The 20,311-nt window shown below is 47.5% G+C and overlaps 1 protein-coding gene across 26 annotated transcripts in view; it reads left to right on the top strand.

The window, feature by feature from the left end:
• DYSF (dysferlin) overlaps positions 1-20,311 on the top strand; it is a 227,828-nt gene that overhangs the window by 72,282 nt on the left and 135,235 nt on the right. For 17 of the 26 annotated variants that reach the window (XM_037807433.1, XM_037807452.1, XM_037807446.1 and 14 more), the window contains 6 exons: positions 398-501; positions 5,937-6,005; positions 6,160-6,203; positions 9,582-9,664; positions 18,507-18,548; positions 20,103-20,218. In XM_037807433.1, coding sequence (XP_037663361.1) covers positions 398-501; positions 5,937-6,005; positions 6,160-6,203; positions 9,582-9,664; positions 18,507-18,548; positions 20,103-20,218 — 458 coding nt within the window. The remainder of the gene's footprint in view (positions 1-397; positions 502-5,936; positions 6,006-6,159; positions 6,204-9,581; positions 9,665-18,506; positions 18,549-20,102; positions 20,219-20,311) is intronic. The other 9 variants (XM_037807457.1, XM_037807450.1, XM_037807448.1 and 6 more) reach the window with 1 other exon arrangement.

Genomic DNA, 20,311 nt, shown 5'->3' with positions numbered 1-20,311 from the left:
TTCTGTTCTTAATAACAGGAAAACAGCCAGAACTTCATGCAAAATAAGAAATGCTGGTGGAGCAGAGATGCAAGATTTCATGAGAGGGGGGCTCCGTTCCAGTGCCCCTGGGCCTGGCCTGGCTATTTAGCCACTCCCTGCACCCATTTTCTTGGTTCTCACTGAGGTGTCAGTGTCACTGGACTCTGTCTTCTGCTCTCAGGGCTGGATCTCGTTGGTTTTCCCTTGCCTGCACGTCGGCAGGTCCAGGGCTGGACAAGAACCCGGTCTCTGGGCTGAGGGGGGCCACAGCCTCTTTCTCGGGGAGCCCCAGGACTGTCTGGAGACAGACAGGAGAAAGGTGGGGTTTGGCGGTGGGATGGCAGGCGGGCAGTGACCGGCGTGTCCTCCTCCCCAGTGGACGATGCTGTGTTGGACAACGTGAAGCAGATCTTTGGCTTTGACAGTAACAAGAAGAACCTGGTGGACCCCTTCTTGGAGGTTGGCTTTGCTGGGAAGATGGTAAGGAGCAAAGAGGCAGGGGGGTGTTCTCATGGAGGGTGACTGCCAGACGTCCCTGTGGACGGGGTGCGGGGTGCTGGGTGCAGTGCAGGGTGTGGTCAGGGGCACACACACTGTCCTCAGCACCCCCCATCGGAGGCGTGTGCACACGGCGGGCAGGAGAGGCCGACTCTGGGACGCGCTGTGAGATCGTAACGCAGGCCCAGCTCCCTGGGGCTGCCAAGCAGCTGAACGAAGACAGGTCTGCCCCGGGTATCTGAGACAGATGTAGCCGGATACGGAGAAGACAATGACACTGGGGAGAGAGAAATGAGTTTGGGGGAAAATGGAGTAATAGCAGGGAAACCAGATGGGAAAGCATGAAGGTAGTTTCTTAACTTTAATGCTTAATAGAAACACAAGGATGATTTTTAAAAGGTTGTGGCTGGGGTTGGGCAGCAAAAGGTCACTCTGGTGGAGACCCAGGGATCACTCTCTCTTCCGGAGGCCTGGGCTGTCTCTCAAGTCCCTGGGAGCTTCTGACCCTGCCCCTCCCTCCATTCTGTGCCCACACAGGCTGGCGCCCCCAAATTAAGAAATTTTGAAAAATACAGAAAATTAAATAAAATGACCTCTAATGCACCATACGGTGTTCAAGTTGGTGCGTATCTTTCCATGTATATATAATAGGTATTCTTTCCAAGTTTTTATTTTGAATATTTTTAAACATATGGAAAAGTTGAAAGAATGAATCAGTTTACACCTACTCCTAGTATGGCCTCCACCAAGATTTCATAATTGTTAACATTTTGCTGCATTTGTTCTCTCTCTCTTTCCATAGATTTTTTTTTTTTTTGTTTAAACTTTGGCTGAATCTTTTGAAACCGAGTTGTAAGCATTTACCCCTAAAGTTGCAGACTTTACCCCTGAAGTCTTCAGGATGCATCTCTTGAGAAAAAGAGAATTCTCCTTTGTAACTATAGTGAGACTATTGCACCCAGGAAATTGACAATTATTCCCTACTATCATCAGATTACTGGCCCACATCCATTTTCTCTGATCATCCCAAGAACATATTTTAGAGCTGCTTTATTTTGTTCTGATCCAAAGTGCAACTGGAATTCATGTTCTGCTACACTTGTTTAGTCTCAAATCTGTCTCTCGTCAAGTCTAGAAACCGGAAAGATGGAGTACTTTGTCAAGAAGGCATCACAGGTGATGTTCTATACATCATATTATGTCATAGCAGGATGTGGTGACTCCAGGGTGAGTCACTGTGGCAGGTTGCTTTGTTGTAAAAGCACAGGCTCCCTTCAGTAATTAGCAAGTAACCTGCAGATGACATCTTGGCACCCTGTGGACATCCTGTTTCTCAGTAGCTTTTTACCTAATGGCTTAAACTTGCATTAATTTCCTTGCTTGAATAAATCATTACTCTTGGGGTTGCAAAGTGTTGATTTTCTAATTATCATTCATTCTTCCTTTATTAGCTGGCACTTTTCGGTGCAGAAGAGCTTTCTTGCCCCACCCCTTTGAATATTATTACACGGACTTCAATAAGTTTTATCAGTTCAGCATTTTCAAGTCATTCATTGTGTGTGATTGCACAGATTATACAAATTAACTCACAGCTGGTCCCTGGGAGCCCCTTCAAGCTGGCTCCCCTATCCCAGGGTCTCACTGAAAATACATGTGGATAGGTAACTTGGATTTAAAACCCCTTCACAGTGAGGAGGTGCAAGTGCTCACTGCGGATCTTTCCCCAAGAGCCGGGTTTTGGCTTGGGCTCGGGGTGAGGGTCTGATGCCTGTGCCTGTGTGCCTGAAGGAAGAAGGAGGGTGCGGACTGGACAGTTTTGCTGGAAATTTCTCCCAAGGGTTGGGATCAATTTTCCTAATTGAAAGCTGGGGAGACTGAGGTCTGAGCTTGTTTTTATTCCACGTTTTGAACATGGGAGGGTGTTTTAATGGTGGCTAGAGCCAAGAACCACCTGCTGTCAAATTGGAGCTGTCTTAGCGCTCCTGGCTGCTCGCCGGTCCTTGCCAGCACCCTTAATCTCCCTAGCTCTTCTGCTCTGATGTGCCTTTGGCTGTTCGCCTCCCCCCCAGTTTTTCTAGGAAGGTGCAAATGTCTGGGGAGGTGATAGAGGTAGGGGACCTGGCCAAGGCAAGGGGCTGTATAAAGCTGATTGATGGCTTTAAATCCCCCATTTTCCTTCTAGAACGAAAGGGTTAAAGGATGGGCTCACAGAAAGGGAGTCAGCTGAGACCACTGACTTTTGAAAGCTTCAGCCTGGGTTGTCCTCCTGCAGTGACCCCAGGCATCTGTACCCCTTTTCCTTTCCCCTGAACCACCTCCCTGTGGCCTCCCCTTGCCCTGCTGCCTGTCTCTGCCTGATCCCCCTCCCCAGCCTGCTTGTGTCACCTTTTCTCATTACACCCTTATCTGAGCAGCCCTGGGGTTTTGTCCTCTGTGTGTCCACCCACCTCAGCCTGGCCCTCCTTGCATTTCCTCTCATGGACACTTGGTGGCGCCACTGTCTAAGATGTGAACCATTCCTGAGTTGGCCAAGTTCCTAAGGGGGTTGAGGGGTGTGTGCAGAGCTGTGGGAGAAGAAAAGGGGGGGGGGGGTGTTACTTGGAGGGAAGGTTAGGAGATATAAAAATAGGGCTTATTTAAAAACAACTATTTTGTGTGTGTGAATGCAAGAGTAAAACGTGTTAATTGTAAAAAAAAAAAAAAAAATTGAAAAATCAGAGAAAAGGAAGGAAAAAGAAAAAAACTTAATCATATTCCTGTATTCCATGCCCATGTCAGAGTTAACATCTGGGTGAATTTCCTGCTGGGGCATTTTCTCTCTTTATCTCTCACCTTTTAAAAAATTTCTCTGAAAACAAATTGGATTCAGGTTATGGAGGCAGTTTGATAAACTGCTTTTATCACCTAATGTTTCCTCAGGTTATTAAATAATCTTTGAAATAATTTTTTTTGATAGCTGGATAATATTTCATTAGATGAATATACTAATTGATGCATATTTGGGTATTTATTTCATTTGTAGTTTTTCTTTTTTATAAATGACCCCATGTCTTTTTGTCCACACTTCTGATGTGTTTTCCGTAGAGAAGTTTCTAGAACTGGGATTGTTAGGTCAGAGTGTGTGCTTATTTTTAAGTATTGATACAGTTGTCCAGGAAGCCCTCCAGAAAGGTTTTAAAAGTGAAGGACTTGGAGGAGAAGGAGGCGGCGGAAGCTGGGTGCCGCTCGGGGGTGGTGTGTGTGTGTGTGTGTGTGTGTGTGTGTGTGTGTGTGTGTGTGTGTGTGTGTGTGTGTGTGTGTGTGTGTGTGTGTGTGTGTGTGTAAGCTGGCAGGAGCCTCTTGGGCCTAGGCAGTGCTGGCCTGTGGGTGGCAGAAGGGCAGGCCTTTGTTCAGGCTTCTAGACCCACCTCCCACTTGTTCCGAGAGGGCCCTGCGGGCAGTGGGGTGACGCCTGGCTGGACGCCTCCCACCACCACCAGCGGGCCCGGCCCAGGGCTGATGGCCGCTCCCTGGACGTGGCCCGTGGGAGCCTGGGGACAGCCTGTGCCTTCTCATTCCAGGGAGCTGGAGGCATGATGTTTTCAGGGCCTCTCAGCTGTGCCTGGGTAGAGTCCTTTCTTTCCCTTTTATTTTCATGTGGCCACTTCACTGTTTTAAAAAATTGTTCATCGAATTTTCCAATTAGATAACAGATTTATTACATATACTATATGTATTTGTTATCTCCATCTCTCTCATTCAGTCGATCTTGACAATCTCTCTCCTGTTCAGTTCCCCATGTAACTATCCATCCATTCATTTCCTCCCTATTAGTTTATTTTGTGTCACTCTGGTTTTGTTATGGAAGCAAATGTGACTATAGATTCTCATCGTTCACCCTTTTCAGACACAAATGGTAGCACATCTTACTCACTGCTCTGCACCTTGCTTTTTTCCATTTAATATAACTTGGAGATCGTTCCACGTTCAGAGTGAGTCCTCATTCTTTTTAGAGCTGCGTAGTGTTCTATTTCATGGGTGGGCCATGGTTTATCTATCCTTCCTCTACTGGTGCCCAGCTCAACCCTTACTTTTCCAAGCTTGCTGCAGTGAATAACCTCACATGTCCAAGTAGGATCAATGTTTAGAGGTAGAGTTATGGGCCAAAGGGTATATGCATTTGTAATTTTGACAGATGGCAGCCAAATGTCCTCTGGAGGAGTCAACCTACTTTCTTCTCCCACCAGTAAAATCTGAGAGTGCAGTTTCCTTGCCAACAGGGGGCTGTCAGACTTCAGAGTTTTTGTGAATCTGTTATAGGAGACATGCTGTCTCATTAGTTGTATTTGTGTCTCTTTTATTATGGGCAAGCATGAGCATCTTTTTGTCCATTTCCCAGCTATTTGTATCTCCATGGCTGCAAACTGTTGGTTCCACCCTTTGCCATTGTCTGTTGGGCTGTTGTTCTCTCTTTTCTCCTTCCACCTCTCTTTGGCTAACACAAGGGCCAAATCCTGGCACCCACCACTGCCCCCAGCCTTGCATGGCCTCTACCTGGGCTTTATCTTTTTTCTTTTCTTTCTTTTTTTTATTTTTTCAGGGAGGAGGGGGAAGGTGGGGGCAGGAGCTGGCACCGTGTGGACCAGGGATGGAGGCAAAGTCCTCACTCACCCCTGGGGAGGCTGCACCTCGTTTGAGGGAAGAACCAAAGTCCCTGATCTAAGTCAGATGCTCATTAAATGACTTAATGCACAGACAATGCGCACCACAATGCCGAGCATTTAGATGAGCTCTGAAAACGGCTGTTCACATTATTTTATATGCAGGACATGCAAATCTGTCCATGTGTGTGTGTTCAGGGTGTCTTGGGGCTGGGTGAGGGGCCTGGTGCCCCTGTGGATCCAGCTCCTTCCCCTGCTAGGTTTCTTGTGTGAGAAGCCCGGTCTTTGGAGCAGGACTGATCTCATGCAGACTGTGGCTTATGGGGTTTTTATCTTCACTCTCAGATGTCAGCATGCATGGCCCCTGCCCTGGACCTTCAACAGGGGGTGGGGCTCACAGCCTTCCTAAGTGGCAGGTGATCGGGGCTCTGGGGCAGTGGGCAGTGCCTCAGGATGTGAGGGTCTTTGGGAAGAGCCAGCCTTGACTGAGGGTCCCTACATTTAGGGCTGTGGCTGTCACAGGAGGCAGGGTGGGCTGGGATTGGGGTATGGGATCAGAGTAGAAGGGCCAGGGCACCCAGGCAGCACTGCCCCCACCCTTGATCTCACCTGCCATTGAGCTTTGTCTCTGCAAAGGGTTCCTGCCTGAGCAGTCCACTGCTCCAGGCCCAAAAGGTGGCCAGCAGGGCAGAGAATGACCTCTGGCTGTTGCCATGGGCCCCGAGGACTCCCAGAGTCCCTGTGGAGCTTGAGTTGCCCGTCCTTCATGTCTTCTAGCTTTGCAGCAAGATCCTGGAGAAGACGGCCAACCCCCAGTGGAATCAGAGCATCACGCTGCCTGTGATGGTGAGACCCTCACCTCCCCCAGACCCTCTGTGGAAGGTCCAAGAGGGCTTCTTCCCCCCCCAGCAGCCCACCTGCATCCCAGATATCTGCTTGGGGGTGGGGGGTGTCCCTTTCTCCAAAATGACCTGCTCCCACATCTCTCTTCCCTCCTCAGTTTCCTTCCATGTGTGAAAAAATGAGGATCCGTGTCACAGACTGGTGAGTCCTGGCTCTCGGGGTCTTTGGAGGTGGGTGTTGCGAGGGCCCACCGAGGGTGTAAGTCCGTTTAGGCAGTGTGCAGTGAGAGAATATATTTCGGGCGAGGGCATCTTCTCTGGGTGTGAGGCTCTTCTTGGGAAGCTTTCTCTGAGCCCCGCTTAGGATGAAGGATGTCGGCCAGGTAAGCCAGGGCCCAGGGTCCAGAGGTCCCTGTGGGCAGGAGGGCCCAGGAAGGCTTCCTGGAGGAGGTGTGGCAGGTGGTGACCTGGCAGAGGGGTGGAGATGTGATCAGTGCAGGGTTGGGCATTACAGGGAGGAGAGGATCTTACATGAAGGCACAGAGGCTGAAGAGCACAGCTTCTGGGAGGGCAGGTCCCAGAGCCCCTGTGGGATGGTGGGAAGGGTGGGATTGCCATGGGGCAAGGGGAAAGGGCATTTCAGAGAAATAATCACAGAAAACACCCATCAAATGCTTGTCTGCTGTGTGCCGGACTCTGCGTCCAGCAAGTACCATGTGAGCTCATTTAGTCCTCGACTCAGCTCTGTGGCACGGCTTCTGTTTTACCACTGAGGAAGCAGGTTTGCACAGATTGAGTGAGGCAACTAAGCCAGGATGGGGCAGTGGCCGGACTCAAACCCATGCCTGCTGCTCCCCAAGCCCATGGTCCTCACCACACGGCCATGGGGCCTCCTGGCCACCGAGGCAATCGCTCTTGCCCTTGAAGGTAGGATTCAACACGTGTGAGCTCCGGGACTTTCCATACACCAAACTTTCCAAAAGGAGAGAGCGCTGTCCTTTCATTGCCCCCAAAACATCTTGGCCCTGTGGTTCCCCAGCATGTTCTCCTTCGGTCTCACGCCCTTGGCGCCCCCAACCAGGCGGATAATGAGAGAGCAGGGAAAAACCCCCAGGCCACAGAGCCATTCCAGTGCGCGCCAGCTCCCCGGGCCTAAAGAAAACAGCTTGTGAGAATTAGAGGAGAGGACGCGGAGCAGCGAGGAGGGCCGTGACCACCGGCATGTACCGTCGGGGAGCGGTTTGGAGGGGAGATGTGCTTTGCCGCCACTGCACCCTGTGCATTCCAGCTCCTGAAGTGTGTGCATGAGGGTGTGTGTGTTGCGCTGAAGGCGGCTGGTTGGCTGCGTGCCTGCGCGTTTTGTGCGTGTGTGCACGTGTGCCCGCGTGCATGCACATGGGACGCTCGTCCGTGCGCTGCGTCTGCGCCTCGCCCGCGTCCCTGTGAGCTGCGGCAAAAGCTTCAGCACACAGCGCGATGCAAACACATTACGGAATCTGGCGGTTGCCCCTCTGGTTTGGGTTGAAGTGGCATTTTTATTGTGAGTCTATTTTCAGACATGCTGTATTTTCCAAAAGCAACCCCAAGCCCCAAAACCCAACTCTTGGCCAGAAAGCATTCTGCTGCTTCAAGTTCCTATCCAGAAAAGTGCTTTTTTCCCAGAAAATGCAGATAAACTTCTGTTAAAACCTGAATTCTGGAAATTTGATATAATCATATGATCCTTTCTCTGTAACTTAATCTTCCATTTATGTTTAAAATTACTTTCTCATTAAAAACAAAACAAAACAACCCCCCCCAAATTCCCCACCCCTCAATAAAAACATGAACAACGAAAACACCTTTCTCCTCTTGTTCTCCTTCCAGCCTCACCTGATTCAAAAATCCTGAATCATATCCAGAGATCAGAAATCTAATTCCTACCCAGTACTGATTTCTCTAGGGGTTGGTCATGCAGGCAGTTTAAAAATGCCCTCAACTGTCAGTTATCTGATGTTGATAAGCTTGTAAAATGTTCAGGGACATTTTTACTTTCTGGTTCTTACTAACATCATTCACCAGGAAAAATAATAAAGAGCTGTGCTGGTGATTAAGTCTTCAAGGGCCTGATGGAAAACTTTAAAATCAGAGCTTAATCTCCTTCCTGAGAAAGCAGAAGTACAAAGAGGCAGGAAGGAGCAGCACAGATTGGGGTATCTCATAGGTTTGTGATTTAAAAGAAAAAAACACATCACGGTCTGCCCAGATGTACTGACATCTCCTGAAGCAGCCCATGGCCAGGTACACGTAGCAGGGAGACAGGCCGTAAGGGGGACCGTGGGAAAGAGGGAAAAAATGCACTCGGAAAAACTTGCTGCAGGAGGTGGGTCTAGCCCAGCCCAAGGTTTCTCAGTCTCTGCACTATTGACGTTTTGGGCTGGAAAATTCTTTGTTGGGGGCTGGGAGGTGTCCTGTGCACTGGAGGGTAGTTAGCAGCACCCAAGGTCTTTACCTACCAGAAGCCAGTAGCAAACCAACACCAGCCCCTACCGAAGGGGCCTCCACTCGCCCTGTTGAGAACCACTGGCCGAGCCTGACAATGAAAGCCCTGGATTCCACGTCAGGGGCATCTGGCCTCAAATTCCAGCTTTACCATCTTGGCAAATTATTTTAATCTTCCAAACCTCAGCGTGCTCCTCTGAAACTGGGGCTTACGGTGGCACCTACCTCCCAGGGCCGACGGTGGGATTAAAGGAGCCGAGCGTGTGAAGTCTTTAGCTCAGTGCTGAGGTCTGAGCAAGTGTGCAAGGGGTTAGCGGTTATGGTTTCTCATCCCCAGAGGGTGCAGACAGATGTGGGGCATGGAGGAGGCCCTGCACAGGTCGTGGTTGGCTAAGTGCTTGATGGGTCAGTTAGTCTGCTGGAGCCGCCACCTTCAGCAGCCTGCACTGGTCTGGGAGGGGACACGTCTGTTGGGGGAGGGTGGGTTGGGGGTCTCTGCCCCTCCCTCCCAGGCCCTTTATGGTTCTGAGCCTCAGTTTCCTCATTCGTACAACTGGGATGGTGATAAAAATGCCATCGCTCAAGGCTATTGGGAGGATCCCATGAGATAAAGGAGGTTAAAAGTGCTTTGTCACCTATAAGGTCAGACGCAAACAAACAGAACAAAAGAAGTGCATTAGCATCGGCTAAGTCAGGACTGGCGTGGAGACAGCTTCAGGTTGCCTGTTTTTGTCCTTGGTCTGGATATTTCTTTAGCTCCTGCAGCCTTGGCTCTCCCTGGGTTTGGGTAGCTGGCTTCCTGCCAGCCTCCTGCCCCCTCCCGCCCTCCTCCCCTCTGCTGGCCTCCTCTGTCTCCCTTGGCAGGTGCCCACTCACAGCCAGGCTGTCTGCCCAGGGTAGTGTCCAGGAGCTGCTGCTGGTGGCAGGAAGGCTCCTTCCCTCTAGGAGGCTTGAGCGAAACCTTCTTTCCAGCATCTTCTTCCTGGTGTGAAGACGGGGACTGCAAAAGATGCAGGACGGAGACCATTTTCTTCCCCTGCGGGCTGTGGCCTGCAAGCCCCTCCCTCTGTGCTCAGGCCCTCCTGTCCCCTTCCTCTAGGGACCGCCTCACTCACAATGACATCGTGGCCACCACCTACCTGAGCATGTCGAAGATCTCTGCGCCCGGAGGTGAGATCGAAGGTGAGTCCTACCTCGCTCTGCCCGTCCCGCCCCTGCCCCATCTTACGCTGCTAGTTCTGAGAGTTTGCAGAAAAGGGAAGATGGTAAGGCCTTCGCTGCCCCTTTTCCATCGAGAAGGGCTATGGTGATGAGAGAGGTGTGATTGCAGGTGTTTGGGATTCTCCACGCCTTGGATGGCACCAAGAGGAAAATTCATCTGCCTCCTTGTTGGCTGACTGTGTGCTAGCAGTTTCTGTTTTGAAATAGCATCTCTTGGTCTATTAAAAAAGTAATCTCTGATCATCTGGTACAATTTTAAATAGAGAAATAGAGATAATCTGAAAGAAGAATATAGAATATTCCAACAAAATGACCGATAAGCCCACTTTCAGACACAACCTGTTAAAATTCTGGGACCAGAATGTATGTGTCTATGTAGTATCTATATGCACATGTGTTTGCATAGTATGTCTGTACACACACATACACACACGTATCTGTACATATGCACAGAAGTCAGATTGTTCTGCAAATTGCTTTTTGCCACGTAGCAATACTGAAGATGTCTTTTCATGTTGTTAAATATTCTACAATGCAATTTTCAGTGAATACACATATCCCATTGTGTGACTGTACCATAATCCACATCAACTAGTTAATGTTGAATATTTAGGTATTTTCTAATTTTTCCACATTATAAACAACTAACTTTGTAATGAATATTTTTGTAGCTGAATCTTTGTACAATCCATGATTTTTCTTTTGGGTAGATACCTAGAAGTAGAAATGCTGTGTCAAAGGATTTGAACTTTTTTAGGGCTTCTATTTTAATCAAAATTGTCCTTCAGAAAGGCTGGATGAATTTATACTGTAAATACTCCCATAAGTCCATTTCCCTGCAGCGTCACCAACACAGGGTAAAGTAATAATATTAAAAAAGAACTTTGTTGATTTGATGGGTGAAAATGACATCTCATTGTTGCCCTATTATTCATTTCTTTGAGAGCTGGTGAAGTTGACAAATGCAAATTTTTAAAATTTTAAATAATTATTTTATATTTATATATTTTATGTTTATATATATTTATATATTTATTCTATTCTGAATTGCCTGTTCATGTTCTCAGCTCATGTTTCTGATGGTGTGCTTGTTTTTTTCTTGTTTTGTAAGAGTCCTGTATGTATGTGATATAACTTTCCCTCTGTCATATATGTGCTAAATACTTCTTAGTTTTATTTTACCACTGAACAGTTATATAGAATTAAAATTTTCTATGTAGCCAAATCTATCAATCTTTTCCTTACTGTTTTCAAAATTGTTCTTTGGTGGTACCAACATTATATATTGAATAATCTTTTCCCTTTGTTTTGAAATACCTCCTTTATCAACCTACTAGATTCCTAAATGTGTTCTTGGGCCTGTTTCTGAATTTTCTATGTTCTTCAATTCATGTGTCTGCTTATTATTTCTTGGGTTTTGGGATCTGGGTTATGCTGGCTCTGTAAAATTAATTGGAAAGATTTAAAGTTTTCCCTAACATCTGGAACAGTTTATGTAACATCAGAATATAGTCCCTTGAGGGTTTGAAAGAATTCACCCATAAAACCATACGGGCTGTGTGCCCTTTTTAAGGAGATGAAGTACTAGCTCTTTAAAAATGTTTTCGATTTCTCTTATGATCATTGTTATTTTTAGTTTGTTACTTTTTCTCTAGTCAATTTTTTTTGCTATATGCATTCTCTTTAATTGAAGGATTACTCAATGAATTTTAAGTGCATAAAATGCACTGATTTTAAGTGTACAATTATTTCTATTTACCTATGTATACATCAGTAAAACTGCCACCCACATCAAGATATGGAACATTTATTTTACAAATGAATGCCATGTTGATTATCACGTAACCTCTTTTAAAAAAGTGTTACATCTTTTACTGTATTTTTGTGAATATAGCTTGTTAAATGTTTGAAATTTGTCTAAGAGAAGTGTTGCTCCCTATTTCTATTTCTCTGATTTATGGTTTCCATTATTCTTAAACTCTTGTATCCTTTGTTTTATATAATTTGAGTATCCTGGGTTAAAGACTGATTTTTGACCTAATTTTTATCTTTTTAATAGTGGCATTTAACCAGTTTTTGAATATGATAGCTCATCTGTACTTCTTTCAATCTATTGTATGCTAATATTAATGCTTCTTTGATGTTATTCCATTGCTATGTTTTCTTGGTCTTTCACCACTTCCTCTCCAATCCAAAAATTCAGAATGTGTATTTTCTACTTTTATCCTTAATATTTACCTTGGTATCACATTTACTCAAAGTGAACTGCAATATGAAGCAAAAACTATTATTTTCCCTAGGCCAGATGTACACAAAAGAAGGTTTTCTCTCTCCCCTCCCCAGCCAGTGATTTGGTTATTAAGTTCTTTTAACACAGCGATATTAACATTAAGGGCAAACTTCCTACTTTTGTCCTCTTTAACTAAAAATAGGGAAATGAAACTGTACTTACTGTTTTCCCATTTTGTCAGATTAATTGCTCCAGCCACAGAGGCAAAGCCCTTATGTTAGCTTAAGAACTTGAATCTTTACCTACAATGCTACATGCTAAAAAACAAACAAAACCCACATTATTTATTTGCCTTTAACATGCCTCTTTCATGTTTAAAGTAATATAAACTGAAATTTTAGATCCAGTTTACAAATAAATCTATTTTTTCATTTAGTTTTAAACTCTATATATAACAATTTAGATTTAATATTACTTAACTAGTTTTAATGTTTATCATTATTTTTTTCATACTATTTTCTCATTACTCTTGTATTTTTTTAATACATGCTGTCTATTGGCTGTAATATATCATTCAGCAAGTTTTTCAGGGATAATACTTGGGTGTATACTTTCTCAACCCCTGTATAGCTAAGAATGTCTTCACTTGTTTTCTCACAGAAGAACTTGGCAGGGTATGTAATTTTTGGTTCAAAATCATTTTCCCTTAAAACTCTGCATATTGTTCCAGTCTTCTTGCATATACTGTTGCAAGAGAAAAATCTGACATCAGCCTGTATTTTGCTCTTGTACAGGTAACCCGTTTTCTCTGTAAGGATACTTGAAGAATTTTTTCTTTATCCTCTAAAAGTAAATCTTGATTTTTTTCCCCCATTTTTCTCTGCATTCCTTGAGAATTTCTCATTTTGCATTTACTTTAGTAACTTGATTTTGTGCCGGATCCAGTTGCTCATTCCTGTAGGGTCCTTTGTAATTTTAAGAATCGTATTTGTTCTATCTTTCAATTCCATGACATTTTTCGTGAGCTCTGACGTCTAATTTTGTTGCCCATTCTTCTTTAAGCTTGTATATGGCAAGAAACACTCATTATTATAACTTCTGCTTCTATCGCGATATCCATTTCAAGAGGTGGCATTTTCTCAATTGCTTAGCTTTGTTTCCTTCTTCTGAATTACCCTGTTACCTTCTTTTCAGTAGTTCCCTGTAGCTGTGGGGACCAAACATTTTTAAAGGATCTTTTCTGAAGTACCTCCAGTCAATTGTGATAATTTATAATTCCCTAGAAAATCATCCATTACATTCAGGTCTTCTATTTATTTACATAGTGTTGTGCAGAGCAGTCTTTTATAATTTAAACAATTCTCTCTTCCTGCAGTGTTTTCCCCTTTCTCATTTCCAATGCTATATATTGAGTTTCCTTTCTCTCTCTCTCTCTCTCTCTCTCTCTCTCTCTCTCTCTCTCTCTCTTTCTTGATTAGCTGTGTTAGAAGTTTTTGTACTCTATTAGACTTTTTAGAGAATTAGCTTTTGGATTTATTTATTGATTCTAATATTTGATTTTCTAATTCCTTATTCTCTCTTTCATCTTTTTACTCTTCTCTTCAACTTTCTTTAGATTTATTTTGTTGTTTCCTTTTTTAACTTCCTAACTTCTTGTGTTTATTTTCAAAATTCCTTATTGAAGTAAAGACTGGTTTCTGCCTTGTATGTCAAAAGATCTTCGGCAACCCCCTCCTCACCCCCAGGTTATATTTTACTCTCTTTTTTATGGTTTCTTTTTTTGTACATTTAAATATTTAATCTATTTTGAATTTATGTTGGTGTATGCAAATCAGAGCAGTCTAATTTGATTCCTTTGAAGGTGGTCTATGGTTTCAAACTAGATGCTTGTAGGAATTTATCTTTTTTCTTATATTTTAGAAAACTACTTTTATCTATCTGGGTCTGAGTCTCTTTTCATTGAATTTTGTCTGAAGCATGGGGAATTCTTAAATCTGAGATGAGGAATGATTTATTTTATTATAACATCATAACCTGGGCAGCTGGAGATGGGACAGGGTAGGTGTAGGAGCTCAAGCCGTGGAACCAGGCAGCTTAGGTTGAAATTCTGCTGTTTCTTGTAGCTGAGTGCATTGCTTCAGTTTCTCCTCTAAATGAGGCTTTTCCTAGTCCCAACTTCATAGGGTTTTTGTTAGGTTTCAATGGGATTATCAGTGTAAAGTGTAAAGTTCCTATAATGCCTGGTACATAATAAGCCCTAAAGTAATGGCTGTTATTTATTATCATTATTATAGGTTTTCTGCATCACCAGTCTGTTTTTTTTTCCTTATCCCAATTCTGTTCTTCACTGCCTCGCGTGTGGTGTAACATTTGCTATTGCATATTTAGTTTCCTGTCAAGCCCTCTCCCCTCAATTGCTCCGTTTATATTATCCTTTCCTTCTTTCCTCTCTGTTCTCCAGAAGTTTTGCTTTTGTTCCCCAGAGGCGGTGCCTTCTTGTGCGCTGTTGAAGATTCTGAAATCATTTCCTGAAACTTTCAGATGAATGCTCTCCTGAATCTCATAGACGCTGCTCCCTTGACCTGGTGGGCACTCCATTACTGGCCCTTCCCCTTTATTCTCTCTCCAGCAACACCTGATCATGTTGTCGTCTCTCCACAGACAGGACACGCGGGTCTCTGGTCACCTGTGTGCTGGGTCAGTTCCCCGCTCAGGTATTTAGCTGGAAGACAGGTTAGCGAACCCTGTTTCTGGCAGACTCTACCTGGTGCTCTGACGTTGGTTTCTTCTCCAATCCTTTCTTCTGGTTCTCTGAAACAGTTTTCATTGTCAGTTACAGAAACTTTCCAACACACAAAAGTAGAGAACCATACAATAATCTCCAAAGTCCCCTCACTCAGTTTGGACAGCTGGCCACTCTGCCGTGATGATGTCGCCACTGACACTTCTAGCTGGTGGAATCCACAAAGCCACCTTCCAGCAGAAGCTGCTCTCCGGGCTCCTGCCCCAGCCTCCTCCCCGTCCTGGCTTTTGGAACCACCTCTCCCAGGAGGCAGTCTGATGGTTCCTGAGAACGGCTGCCCTGGATATACAGGGAGAAAGATTTGAGGTGGGGGACAGTGCATCATCGGGGATGGCAGAAGAGTGTTCTGGCCACCTCCCAGCCCAGAACTCCTGAAATGGGAGGCAGCTCTGCTCCAGTTTTCTGGGTGATGCCGTCCCTGGCTCTGAATCCCGGGGAGGTGCAGAACGACCTTGTTTTCCGACAGCTGCTGTTTCCTGAGGCTCCAGCTTTGTCTGTCACCAGTCACCTGCTGGAGGGTTGTATTGCAACACAGGTTGTGACATCAGCACCGCCCCATCAGTTAACTGTGATCTTTTTCTGTCATGAATATTCTAATATTCTAATGAATATTCTAATGTTATGAATATTCTAATAGAGATGTTTATGTGGCCACTAGATGGAGCTCGGACACCGGACAACCCAGTGTGCCTGGGCTGGAGGCAGGAACCCCTTCTCTCACAGACTGTTTTGGGAATAAATGGGAATATTCATGCAACTGGGTAACCAGCTTTAAATTGGCGGTTAACTAGCTTCATCCGTGTCACAACAGAAGAGTTAACTGCAAGGCTTAAAGTGGAGCCGTTCGTCTGGACAGCTTGGGGTCTCTGAGGCCCCGTTTCTGAGTCCGGAGCTCAGCGCTTGCCGTGCTCCCTGCCCAGCTTCCCCCACTTGTCCCGAGTCCCCTTCAGAACAAAGCGCTTGGACTTGACTTTCTCTATTTTGTATTTTTTCTCAGATTGAGTTGGTTTGAGCACGTCTGGGGGAGGCACAGCACTTTACTTCTTCACTGCTCTCAAAACCCAAACAAAACCAAACTGTTAAAAAATGGGTGTTTCTCTCTAGTCTTCCTCCCCGTGGCTCACCGGATTATTTGGTTAAACCAGGAGTTGTTTTTTCCCCCACTGAGGACAGGATCTAGTCTCTTAAACTCTACTGCCCACGATTTACCTGGGCACATTTAAGTATTCCTTGGACCCTGTGCTCAAAATATTTAGTAAATGTTTTATTTTTTAAAAAAGCATGCTGTACTTAGAAGCGGCAGCTCTTTGGAGGGGTAACAGGCACATGTGACCCATGAAACCTGTGCAGATTCTTTGATTACTTTATACATATGAAAATCATGCTATGTGAATAGCACTCATAGCCTTTGTCTTTGTCCACAGCTAAGAAATCCCAAGTTAGTTCTTTTTGTCTTTGGAACATATAGTGTGATGGTTTCTCAGTAGTTCTCTTCATGGTGCGGGATGGAGCCAGGCAGCCAAGTCCTGGGGTGTGGGAGCCGAGAGAGCTGGTGGGGCCAGTGGCAGGTGAGGGCTTTGGCTTTCCAGGAGGAGACATGTGTCCCTGGGCCTGTTTGCAGGGCTGCTCCCTGTGGACCACTGGGCGGGGGACTTTTCTCTCTGTCTCTTTCAGCTTCCCCCAGGTGAGAGAGTCGGGCTTGGCTTCTCAGGCCTGCAAGCCTGGAAACTTGAGTATTCACCTTTGTTTTGGGGTTTCCATAGCCCCAGGTCTTAGATTTAGGGAAAACACACCCAAACACACCAGCTTGTGTTTGGGCAGAAGCAGGATGAGGACTAAATAGAAGCTTTGTCTTGGGTGGCTTCACCAGTCGTCTGCCCTTGTCTTTATGATCTGTCTGCAGATGCAGGAGAGAGAACCTGGGGTGAACCTTAGCACCTGGAGACCTGTGGCCCTGCCCCAAATTAGGAACCACTGACCTAAACCAACAGCAGGGCCATGTCTTTATTATGCATCCCAGTACTTAGCACTGTGCCTGGTTAGGTCTGCTGAATGAACGAATGAATGAGTGAACAAAGGCTGGATTGGCAGTTGGGAAGCAGGCGTCTCCTGAGTCCCTGGTCTTCCTCGCCGTCAGAGGCATCTGTGGGTCAGATGGCCGGTGGGATTAGGGGACATCTGTCTGGTCTGGGTCACCGTCTGCAGCCGGGATTCAGAGTCAGCATGTGGGTGGGAAGCCCAGTTGGGCTCTGCCAGAAGCACGTGGGGGTTGGAACCAGTGACCTCAGCCTCATTAGCCCAAGATAACTGGCTGGGCCTGTTTGTCATAATTTTGAAGGGGCTTAAAATGGAATCTGTTTACTTCCCATGGGCCCTGATGGGCACTCTCCTGGGGCTGCGGGCTGTGCCCATGTCTCTCTCCTCCTGTTGCTGAAAGCTGCCCCCGACCAAAGACCTGGCTCTCTCCCTGATGAAAACCTGTTCCCATGAATGGGAGAATGGCCATGACTTATGGTTTCTGCAGCCCGACTTCTGCAAGCTGGCATTCCTAGATGAGGCTGGCTGTGGAGAGTGGAGGGGCTGGATCCCCCCTGCAGCTGGGCCTTGCCCTCCTTGCTGCCTTTTGCCCCTGAATGTGCAGCCCTGTCTAAAACGCCAGACCTCCCTGATCCCCTCTTCTCTCTTCTCCACTCTTTCTGTCTCTTTGCATTCTTCCTTCTCAATGTTTTGCTCAACTCTTGGCTTCTAACCATAATCTTGGAGCTATGGGAAAATAGCAATAGGTATTTTTTTGGGGAAGACCAACCTAAAATGTTCCCGGTAGAGGCAAACAATAAATGAAAATCGGAATTTCACCCACCGCATCCCAGGCTTGATCATGACCCCAGAATTGGTTGAAGAAAAAGCAGGGGACATGCAGGAGGCAGAAATTCAGGAGGACAGTGGAAGGAGACTGAGGGGTGCCTGCTCCCTGGAAACCATCTTGTCCCTGCCTAGGAGTGAGAGAGGGATTGCAAGAACCCAGAAGTGGGCTAGAGCGTCTCCTTCCTGGCTTTTTGTATTTCTGGAGGCCCTCCAGCATTTTGGGTCAAGGTGTGCAGATCCTTCAGCTAATGGACAGGGTCTGGCACAGCCCTTCATTTGCAGTGGCAGGTGCCGGAAGCCGGATCCCAGTGTCTGCTGTTGTGAAAATGCAACATGGTGCCTTCTGTGGCGATATCGCAAATGGCCACTAGATGGAGATGTTGATCCTTGAAATGCCACCTCTCTGCGTGCTGGTCTCCGTCCTTGACCTTGTTCTGGTGGAGCCCTGGGTTGTGCCTCGTCTTGTAGCTCTGGCCCTTCCGTGTTTCCCCCACCCCGTCTTTGTGTCTGTACTTTGTTTCCCTCACTTCTCTGGCTATAATATGGAAAAGCGCTGTTTTTTTTCTTTATTATTTCTTGAATATATCGAGTTGAGTTTTGGGTTCCCTTGACAGAAGGGATAGACAGACGTAGGTGGGGAGAGTCCGGGGGTCTCACCAAGGGGGTGGGGGCTGTGTCTGGCCGGGACGGGGGTCCAAGGGGTCAGGTATGCGATGACCTGAGTTTGCGCTAAATTCACAGCTGGGGTGGGGGAGGGGCCTCTGACCACATCTGTTTCCCACACGGGAGCCGTCTCTCCATCTGTCTGTCTGCCAATTCCCCATCCACGTGCCCGCTCATGTAACCCTGTCCAGCCCCCCAGCCGCGCCCATCCTTAACCCCTTTTCCATTTCTTTACGCTTCAGAGGAGCCTGCAGGTGCGGTCAAGCCTCCTCAAGCCACAGACCGTACGTTACCTTCACCTTGGGGGGTGGCGAGGGGGCGGGGTCTCGGGGTTTTGCTGCAGGGGAGGGGCTGCCCGCGGGCGGAGGGATTTTTTTCTTTTGATTTGCCGGAGCCGCCTGAGGTTCCCCGCCGCACGCAGAGGTAAAGACCTCTGGCTGTGACGTCTCAACCGCTGTTGAATGTGTAAATTGCGTGGAATGCTTGAAGGGCAATTCCTTTCCACCCTCCCAAACTCCTCTCCTAAATCCGCTGGGCTGGGGCTGATGCTCCACGGAGTCCACTCGCCCCGGTGGGGAGGGTCAGGGCAGGAGTGGGGTGCGCGGGGGTGGGGGAGCCAGCCCCGGGGACCAGGCTGAGGCAAGGCATGGGGCGCTGATAACTTTTGCAGTGGGAATTCACAAGGTAAATAAGAATCAGGACGATCAGTATAAATAAATAGCAATGCACCTTCTAGTTCCAGCAGCCTGGGTCCCCCACCTCTGTCCCAAATGCCAGAGCTCTGCCTGTGCCTGGGACTGGCAGGGGAAGGTGATGAAGGCGGCAGGGCAGGTGGCTGGGTTGGGTTAACAACCTTCTGCACTGAGGCTGCCTGCAGCCCTGCACCCACCTTGCCCCAGGATCTTGGCAGGGGTGGGCCTCGGGGTCCCCGGCACCTCCCAAAGTCTGGCTCCAGCATGTCCTGGCTGGAGCCATTTATTTAGTGCCTGACCAAGCCCATCTGTGTTGGATTGGGTCATCCCAGACGGTCCCCAGCCTGGTCCTGCTTCCCACCTTTGGGATGCATCCTTTTCACCTTCCTCTGAAAGGGGTTTCTGGGTTCTCAGAGGCTGGGAGCCTCTGCTGGGAGCTGTGAGATCACACTCTGCAGTTCTTGCTCTAGCTCTCCTCCAGCTCATCCCACTGGAGGACTGCTCTTTGTACAGTGGTGGCGGGGAGAGGGGATGCTGGGACCAGTGGAGGCCATCAGTTTGTCTGTCTCAGTGCATAAGGACATGGGGACATGTGCCTGGCGTTGACCTCGGGGGTGGTGGCATCTACCTGCCTTTAGGGACACTGGATCCCCTCCCTGACTCCTGGGAGACAGCCCCTCTGCCCCCCCAGGTTCTGGGGCCACCTCCAGGCTTCCCCAAAGCCAGGGGCTTGAGGCACTGATGGAGATGCTTCAGCATCCAGAGGGGCTCTCAGGGGCTGCTGGAGGGTGGGGATAGGAGGTGGTGGGCCCCACGCCCAGCTGAGTGCATGGGCTTGGAGGTGAGACCCTTCTTTGGGTCCTGCCACTTTCTTGCTGTGTTTCTTTGCATCTCTGAGCCTCAGTTTCCTTACCTGTAAAATGGGACTAATAAAAATAAAGTTTCCCACGTGTCAGCATCGTGGTGATGACTGAAGGAACTTCAATTAAAGGAACTTAGGGGAGATAATGTTGACTATCATTTTGTCACTATTTACAAATTTACTGGGAGCCAGGTCTGGCAGGGAACTGAGGGCCAGGGATGAGCTGGGGCCTGCAGGTGGCTGGGTTCCATGCCGGCCCTTCTCACCCCACCTGTGTCTCCCAGTGGATGACCGCCTGGGCTTCCTGCCCACCTTCGGACCCTGCTATGTCAACCTCTACGGCAGCCCCAGGGAGTTCACAGGCTTCCCGGATCCCTATGCAGAGCTCAACACAGGCAAGGTGAGCTGATCCGAGCCCGGGGGGCGGGCCCTGGCCGGGACAGGGTCCCCCTGGTCCCCAGGCCTGCACGTGGGTGCCTTCCACCCTCCTGGC

The sequence above is a fragment of the Choloepus didactylus genome, chromosome 17, assembly GCF_015220235.1.
Source record: "Choloepus didactylus isolate mChoDid1 chromosome 17, mChoDid1.pri, whole genome shotgun sequence".
NCBI lineage: Eukaryota > Metazoa > Chordata > Mammalia > Pilosa > Megalonychidae > Choloepus > Choloepus didactylus.
This window is presented reverse-complemented; position numbering and strand designations above follow the sequence as displayed.